The 9,763-nt window shown below is 32.7% G+C and overlaps 1 protein-coding gene across 1 annotated transcript in view; it reads left to right on the plus strand.

The window, feature by feature from the left end:
* LOC105115225 (uncharacterized) overlaps positions 1 to 577 on the plus strand; it is a 10,219-nt gene extending 9,642 nt beyond the window's left edge. Inside the window, exon 4 of the mRNA XM_011012068.1 lies at positions 162 to 577. Within this exon, the coding sequence (XP_011010370.1) occupies positions 162 to 234 (73 nt within the window). The 3' untranslated portion in view covers positions 235 to 577. The remainder of the gene's footprint in view (positions 1 to 161) is intronic.
* Positions 578 to 9,763: the final 9,186 nt, after the last annotated feature.

The following is a 9,763-nucleotide window of genomic DNA, read 5'->3' on the forward strand; positions in this document are numbered from 1 at the left end:
ACCATGCACATGTTGTGAAAAATGCCGCCGAGGCCCATGTTGTGATCACTTTTGTATGCCAACACCTCCTGCACATTGTTATGTACCTTGTAGAATGTCAGGGTGTGATGGTTGTTGTAGTTGCCGAAGTAGGGGTTACTATGCGTGCAGAAGTGCATAAGGGGTTACTATGTGTGCAGAAGTGCATATGTTTGTGAAGAGTACTATCCCTCGGCGCCATGCACAATCATGTAAAGGGAAATCAAGTTCAGAAGACCGATGGTTTGAGTCAACGTCCGGAATCAACCGTTGGATTCAAATCCAGTGGTCATGATGGGCCTTCGTGTTGTTGTGTTCATAATATCATTCCTTTTGTGCTGCTGCTGTTGTTTTGACCTCTTTCATCCAGATGATGCACGACTTTGTGCCTAGCTAGTATTTCAAGTCAATGGTCACAGTTTTTCCATTGTTAAATGGCTTGTTACCTGTTTGGTCAGCAAATATGGGAGGCTTGACTACCTAGTCTTTGTTTTTTATGCTCTCTTATCTTTGTATAGTCCCTTCGCATGTTTTCTTCCAAAGTGCTATTATTTGTTTCCAAAAACCCCTCTCCGTCAATTCTCTAGTCATTTTTGGCCGGATGAAATGCCCAGAAACATCATTCGACCGTGCTTTGTCAATTATAATATATTTTTTTGAGATAATATTTTTAAAAAAATTATATGAAAATACATAAAAAAATTATTTTTAAAATAAAAAATCTTTTAATCTAGGTATCAATACTGAAAATTACTATTTAAAATGCATAGCGCGGTGCGACAATATATTTTTGTTTTAAAAACACAGGGAGCGCCATCGTGGTGCCGTATTCCTAACTAGACTCAAAATAATACCATCGTGGTGCTCCTATTCCTAACCAGACTTAAAATAAAAAAATAAAAACCCAAAATCTCACATTAGCTATCCATCCAAAATATAGTAAGATTAAAACCCCAGGTTCGACGTCTAAAGACTGGCTATGAGCCTATGATATTATCCCAATGCAAATTTTGTTAATTAATTGATAATATATCTTTCGTTCCATAAAACCTTATAAACAAACTCATATAATTTATAAGATTTGACGCAGAGAGACTATCTTGTGTCATTAAACAATGAGGTCAACAAGGTTGGTGAGACGTATAAATATCATGGTAGGGTTACACGCATGTCAAATTATTGCTGATAAAAGCAAAAGGTTCCATTTTCCAATGGCGATGGTGATGGTGCGTGCACCTCCGTTTCTTTCACTCTCAGTTGCTTTCTTCAGTCTCTGACCGTATGATTGCTTCTGTGGTGTAAACGTGGATGCATAATATCTATTATTAATTAAATATTTTCATTATCTAACTGAAATGGAAAAGAGGGAGTTATGTTCTAAACTCCCTTTTTGATCAGTGATCTAATCTTATTGGATTGGAAAACAAAAACAAAAATTGTGATAAAGATAAGTCTTCTGGTACAGTATATATAAAAAAATATTCTACTAAATTCTTTTTTTTTAGAGTTTTTTTTTTCCTGACATAAACCCTTAAAAAAGGTTATCCATTCCCTCTCTTTCTAAGAGAGGCAGAGTCCTTATTTCTCTATTTTATATTGTTTTTTATTTTCACGGTATAGATATTTCGAACCATTTTATACATAGAATGATTTTTTATTTTGAATAATTGTAAGAAACAATCCTTTATATTAACCCAATACATTAAGAATTTTTATTTTTTTAAAATGTTACAATCAATTTCTGTAACCCGGCGGCTGTCCTCAGCTTAACCTTGGAATTGATTAACAAAATAGAAGGGTGAGATGTGCACCTCAAAACCACCGGGTGATGAAAGATTGTTGGGCAGCAGCGACGATATTTCCACTCCCAAGTCCACATTTCCTCATCTTTTTGGTCTGAAAATGCAAGGACAATTAAATTAAGGGATGTTTGGGTCAACGTCCGACAACAACCATTGGATTCAAATCCAGTGGTCATGATGGACCTTAGTACTGTTGTTGTGTTTATAATATCATCCCTTTTGTGACGACGCTGCTGTTCTTCTGACCTCTTCCGTCTAGATGATGCACGCATTAATTTGTTTGTGCCTTGCTAGTATTTTCAGGTCAATGTCGGTGGCTTGGTACATGTTTGGTCGACAAATACGGGAGGCTTTGCTACCTCCTCTTTGTTTTTTATGGTCTCTTAGTCCTTGCAAAGTCCTCCTATTTTGTTCTTTTGGATGTTTTCTTCCAAAGTGTTAGTAGTTCGGCAATGGTGGTTTTTTTTTTATAATGCTCTTTTTTTAAATATATTGAAGTAGTAATTTTTTAAAAAATATATTTTTTATAACAAACGTAAAAAAACTAGATTGTTAAAATGTATTAGAACAATATGTTTATTTTTTGTTTTTTGAGATTTATCTTTTACTCTAAAATATCAAAATAATTTAGAAATATATAAAATTAAAATTAAAATTTTTTTAAATACAATTTATTGTAATTTCAAACCTGTAGCTTAATTAGTCGGTATAATTTACTTTCTTTATATTATTATTTTAAATTTTATAAAATTTAGAATTATTAAAAAAAAATTAGTTTAAAAATACATGTGAGATAACTAAATTCAGATATTAATTAAAAAGAAGAAGAAGAAGAAGAAAGTTTGCGGACGCAACTTCAGGACCCACAATTTGTGAACTTTCTTCTCGATGTCCGCACATAGGGATGAGGAGATAGCCATCCCTAACGTATCATTAGAAAACATAGGGATGAATCATTTGGTTTCTTTCTCATTTTCATATATTTATAAATATATAGATGTTTGCGTTTAGATTATATGCACCATGATAGGAATTGTTAATACTTTATTAGTTATTTTGTAAGATGTATTTTTAGAAAAAATATAAATAAAAAATAGAATAATAAAAGTATCTCAACTTATTATTTCCCTTGTATTATCCTTTTTTAAAGCAAACCAACTAATTACTTTACATGTATCATAAAAAATTAATCGAATGCGGACAAGTTGTTAAAGAGATATGTGTTCTTATGTTACTCTATAAATTCAAATTTTGAAACAGAGGAGTTCGTTAGAATTAAAACACTTAAAAATATTTATGTGTTAGTGTAGGACGGATGATAAAAATAAGAATATAAAATAAAATTGTTTTTGTAATATTTTTAAAATAAATTTACAATGATTCATGTTTTCTATGCCTCCTCTTTATTAATTATCTTTACTTTTTAATTTTGATCAGGAAACAACAATCAAACACCGGCTAAATTCTTTTAACATGAGATTTGGAAATATTAATTGAAGATTTTTTAATTTTTTATGGGGAATTTTTTGGGTACACGTGTACGGTTGTCATGGGGGTTGCGTGGCTCCTTTATTGACATGACTAAACTAATGCACCGTAGGATGCACTGCAAACTTCGAAATGATTAACAAAATTGAAGGTGAGATGTGTCCATCAAAGCCAGCACATGCATGTGCATGATTGGAGGGTCAGCAATTAAAAATAAAACGACAATATCAAGTCAAGCTCAACACCCATTCCACGTGTTCTCTTCTTATCGGCTTCTCGTTGCACGGTGTTTAACTGCGTCCCCATACTCCTACTACTTAATCGTGATCGATCTTCATTTTATAAACCTCGTTTTGGTATCTCAATCTCCCTCTCACCCTCTGGTCCGTTCCTTCGCTCTGCTCTCAATTCTATCATCTCATCAGGTTCAGATCAAGGCTTGGACAAAACCATGGCTGAAAAGGTGTGTGCATGGATGGATGTGAAGATTTTGATATACTTCCTTCTTCTTCTTTTCTTGGGTTCGATTTATCTTTTATTTAGCCCATTCATCTGGCTTTTTATTCTTTTTATGCCGTACTGGTCATTCACGCAAACAACCGGACTTGACACAGGGAGCAGATGATGGCAATGGCAATGACAATCCCAAAGGACCACGCAAGCCGAAAAACCTTATTGTTAAACCATCAAAACAAAACGAACCAGAGATGCTGAAAGTGGTTAATGTTGAACCAGTCCACCCAAGGACATGCTGTGCTCAATGCTATCGAGGGATCAGTGGAGGCCCATGTTATCATGGCTATGATAGGCCGGCACCCCCAAGTTATGAAATTTATGGGAGGCCAGTGCATGATAGTTGTGTGGCGGCTGCGGCGGCTACTATGCGTGCAGATGTGAATATGTTTGCGAAGATAATCCCTCGTCATGTACCATCATGTGAAAGCATCAAGAATGCCGATGCTTGAAGCTGATCTCCACCAAAAATCACTGGATTTGGACATTAGTGGTGTCGATATGATCAAATTAAACAATAGGGATACGCATGCTCATGTCATAACCTTGTCTAGCTAGCTCTAGTTGTCTATGTTAAAATGTTGGGGTCAATTTTGGCTGCATATTGGGTGTTCTTTCTTAGTTATAGAGGTTTTATGTGATACAAAATGGTTGGCGATGTGGGAACAATATTTTATTACAAGAGTTGTTAGGATTTTTTTTAAAAAAATTTATATAAGATATTCGGGTCGGTTTACATATATTATGATTAATTTTTATGATTTATTAAATATGCTGTAAATTTAATGAGCAGACAAAGTATCACAAAAATGACCTCGTGACTCATTGAATATTTATAAGTTTAATGAGTAAGTAAAGCAACGATAAGGTATCACAAAAATAACCTCATGACTCACTTAATATCTATAAATTTAATGAGTAAGTAAAGCACGACAAGAATAAACATAAATGATGAGCTGTTAGGATTTTTAATAAATTAATACAAGGGATTTTTAAGCTTCCATAATCATTGTTATTTGTACATATGGTGATGGTGCGTCTCAGCGTCTCCTTTCCATTCACTTTCTATTATCTTTTAATTTCTGACAACAACTGGTCGATGGCTTCTGTTTGTAAACGTTATCCAGCTTCACTGTCAGAAATTTAGGTCATGTATGATCCATCTAGATAATGAAATGTAATTGCTTTAACTGTTTATAACTCTCATTGCTTATATCAAAAATTCGGGGAATTAGTCAAATATACTAGTTTGTTTAATTTGACTAATTTTTTAGTTGAGCTAGACAGTATCAAATATAATTGGGGTAGCTTATTTTAGTCCACATAGAGGAACAGTAAAAAAAAAAAACAACCAACCCCAATTGCTTAATGCGGAGAAATGGTGAATTATTTAGGGTGCTTGGAAGCACAAAACTACAAGGCTAAAATTCAGTTAGTAAAAAAATTTATTCATCGCTATAAAAATTAAAAGAAAAAAAACAAATAACATCATTTATAACTAATCAATTAACTATTAAATATATTAAATTAACAAGAACACAATAAAAAAATTGACCGGGTAATGTATAATAAATCCTAATCTTGTCATGCTAGTCACAACCTAAACTTAATGTTAATATAAACCTAATTTATAATTAAATTATCTTTTTACATGACGGGACAATATCACTTAGATTTCAAATTAGAGAATATCCAATGCCTGTTTTCTTCTTATCTCCTTTTGATTTTGCATTTAAAATTAAGTTTGTGTGTGTTTTAAAATTATATTTTACTTGAAAATATATTAAATTATTTTTTTAATATATTTTAATGAATTTAATATGTTAATATAAAAAATAAAAACATTCAAAATATATTTATTATAATATATTTTTAAACTACAAATATTCTTGAAAACACAATAAATCATAATAACAAACATTACTTGGAGGATGTTGGAAAATATAGTAAAAATTATTTTTAATTTTTTTATTTAAAAATATATTGAAATTATATATTTTTTATTTTTTATAATTTATTATTAATATCAGAATATAAAAATATAAAAAAATTAATTTTAAACAAAAATAATTTTTGACACCAAATAATTAACAAAAAAAACCTAAAACATGCTGCGAAAATACTTCATTCAGACTCATGTAACTGTAGAGTCAAGCAGTGTTTCTCACGATAGTTAAGTCGTGTTTTCAATTTCAATTTCAATTTCAATTTCTCTTCTTTTCTAACTTTTCGCTGGTTGTAGCGTGAACTTACAAGCAAAGATTTTTTCTGTTCTTTTCAAGTCTAGAAACACGAATGGATAAACACCACAATTTTTCACCTTTTTCCCTTCCCCTCAAGGCAGAACAATTTTTGCATTTCTTTCTTCCCTGTTCTTATTATTATAAGTTGTTTTTTTTTCCATGGATCTACTTCTTTTGTTTGCGGTTCGCAAAGTTTTTAAGAGATGAGTTTTGATTTTTTTCTGCTTTTTTTATTTTCATTTGTTCTTGTTGATGGGTTTTCGATTCTCTGTGTAGGTTTTTTGCATCTACACACTCTCTCATGTTTTATCTCCCCATACTTTTTTTTTTGGTTGTTTATTTGTATCTTACTTGGAGATACTGATTTGTTTCCCTTTTTACTTTGTTAAAGGTTGCTTTGACCTTCGAAGCCATTGATTCACCTAGCCTTGAGTGGGGATCCAGGTTACGAAACCAAGGTGGTTGTGAGGATATGTCTTGCTGATGGTATTGACATGTTCTTAGCATTGTTGGTGATGGATGGTTCTTGCATGATAGATTAATTTTATGGGAATTCATTGGAACCCTTGTGATGTTCAGGTAATCAATTTTCAAGTGGTTTTCAAAACTTTTGGAAGAGGTTTTTATTTCAAAATGTCCCCCCTGGCTATAGACGGATGATTTTGAGGCTAATTATTATTAGATTTTTAATTTATTAAGAGGCTGGTTTCTAGAAGTGTTTTTCAATTTCTGGCTTTGGGAAAGTTAGTGATTAGGTGGGTAATTGGACGAGTCCGCGAGTTTAGGTGAGTTAGTTTGAATTGTTATGAGTTGTTTACGAAAGTTAATGCTAATTTAAAATATAGAACTTTGGAAGAAATTCTGAGCTTTTTACTGGGACTTGATATGTTAGAAACGCTTAGAAATTGGATAAATCACTAGCTGCTGTTTATGAAATTTGCTGTTGCTCTATGTAAAAAAAAAAAAGAAAAAAAAGCCAGATTTGTCTCCATTCCATAATAGTGTGCAATGTGTTTGCTTTGTCCATCTTCATGCCAGCTTTCAATATTTAATTCAAAAATCATATGAAGCTGGTCACGGTCATATTCACTGTACATAGAACAATTTTTTATTTGATTGTGATGATTGGAGCTGTTCCAGCGTATATCTTTAGGAAATAGTTTGAGAACTTATAAAATTAGATTGGGTTCAAAGTTGTTGTAACATAGACAACATTTGAAGTTACAGTTGGTGGGGAAAGGAGATTGATTATAATCTGTATTACACCTAAGAAAATGTCAGGAACTGCTGTTCCTACAATGAATAACAAAAACTGCAATGTTCTGGGCTAGCAGATGATTTCTTTCTTCTTAAATTTTGCCCTTAGTGCTTCACTCTATTGGATCAGTTGGTCACCTCTAATAACTTGCTGCATTGGGATACCAAACTTGCTGAAATGACATAAACCGTGCTTTCAAACTCTGCTTTGATTTTTTCCAGTGGAGATGATTGCAAACAAAATCTGCGATTCATGGTGCGCTAGGTTATCCAATCCTTTTTTTTTTTTCTAAGAGTCATATTAAGAAAATGTGCAATGAAGTGCACAATGCTTTATGCAGCATTTCACAGCTAAGATTTGATGCTTCTATATATGAAATCCATTATATTTACCACATGTTCATCCCATTTTTCTATTTTTGCAATGTATAGGTGTTGAAACCTGGCTGGAATCGTTATCACCACTACACCAGCAAGCTTGTCCTTTCCTCGCACCGTCTTTCTTTCTCTTCTTCTTCTTGGCATAGTTCGGTTCTTATAGATAAAGAGCATACATGAAACATGCCTTCGGTACAAATACTAACAGATATGTATAAAGTCATGTTAGTCCCATGATGATGACAGACTTGGCTTGCGCAAAATTAACATGTTTTGAACTAAATTTTCATTTTGTTAGTTTTAAATGAATACTTTAGTTATTTGCTACTTTGAATAGTCAGAATACATTTTTTTTCCTTGCTTGGTTAATAGCTATCAATGCATTCATAAAGGCTAATTTTTGTGTTTTTTTTTTCAATTCCATTTATTCTATACATCTATTTCGGAGATGTTTGTGCTGGCAGCTTCGTCTACAAATATGAACTATGATCATCAGCAAAGTTATCAGCTCAATCGAGAGTAAGGAACGATGACATATATGTTTGGAATAGATTCCATTTAGAGAGAGTTGAGAAAGCACTATCTCGTTGAAAGGTTCTATACATCTGCCCCTTTTCAACGCATTTCTTTAGACAAAGACTCCGTTTTTTCCTTTTTTCGGATGGTAAATATTTCTCAGAACATGGAGTGTGAATCAAACCCATGTTTGAATTGAAATTGAGATACTGATGCAAGTTCTTCCCTTCTGAATCAGATAGATTAATATCCGAAAGAGGTTGACAATAAGTTCTTTCAAAATTGAATATTTGTCCCTCTGTTAGAGGTGTTCCAGAAACGTCTGCGATAGAATAAATATGTCTGCGATAGAATAAATAGCTTTACGAATAAATGGATCAGGTTGAATTGGAAAATGGAAAGATTTGTACAAGCTTTCATCACCACTGTGGAAAATCACTAGGTATGAATATATTAGATACCTGTGACTCGATTGGTGAAATAGTATCTCTCTCCAAAAAAGCATGTTTTTTTTTACTATTGCACAAAGAAAATATTTTGTTGTGAATGAAAGGATATTGAGGAATTGTCCATACATAAAATCATAATTCTTGATACGGGCTTTTTCCACATAAAAAGGGAATCTTTTGTTACAATAGAAGCAGAAATGATATAGATTATTCAAAAATTGAAGTTAATTTGCTTTATAAAAAGAAGATATCAATAAACTTCTATGAAATGGTTTCACGGGATTCAGCCAATTGTCTTGATCGTGGGATATCATTGAGAAAGAGGAATCCGTGTTATCAAAAGATTTCCTGCGATTATTTCTAGTATGGAATGAGTCAATCATCCACTTTGGTATCTTATTGAACAAAAATGTGTTTTCAAAAGATTTCTTGCGATTGTTTCTAGTATAGAATGAGTCAATCATCCACTTTGGTATCTTATTGAACAAAAATGGTGATATTGTTCCTCCATTGATCAAAAATTTTGATTTTTAGGAAGTATCATGATCATTCAATAAAAAGGGTTTTCATTTTTTCAAATGAACGATTTGAAAACCTATTGGTTCTGACAGCTGATTGCAGAGTTGATCATTCAAACCTTTCAACTCATAGATGTTGTTACCTCTTTTTAAGCCATCTCCTACTCTCTTTATCCTTTCCCATTGCTACCGAAATTGTCAAGATTCTTAGGCTAATTAGGATTCTTAATAATGATAAATTCATTTCTCTTTTACATGGGCTGTAAGGTTGAAATAAATTCCTTGAAAATGGCACTAGAAAAACCTAGTTCTACTGCTGCCGTAATTTTATTTTATTTTTGTTTTGTTTTGTTCCAACATAGACCCTGATTCTGACTAAGGTTCGTGCAATATCTGACCATCTCAACTATATTCTATCACTCATGACATGTTGAAGAATGGACCTACACCTTGATTGGGTCCTAGGGCTCATTGTTCTTATGGCAGCCTCTTAGTCGAGAATGCTTGGCATTGTCGGTTTCCTGAATTTAGATCGGGAAACCCTTTTTGACTAACCAGATTGTGGCCTGATTCTGTCATAT

The sequence above is a fragment of the Populus euphratica genome, unplaced genomic scaffold (assembly GCF_000495115.2).
Source record: "Populus euphratica unplaced genomic scaffold, PopEup_1.0 scaffold665.1, whole genome shotgun sequence".
Classification (NCBI taxonomy): Eukaryota; Viridiplantae; Streptophyta; class Magnoliopsida; order Malpighiales; family Salicaceae; genus Populus; species Populus euphratica.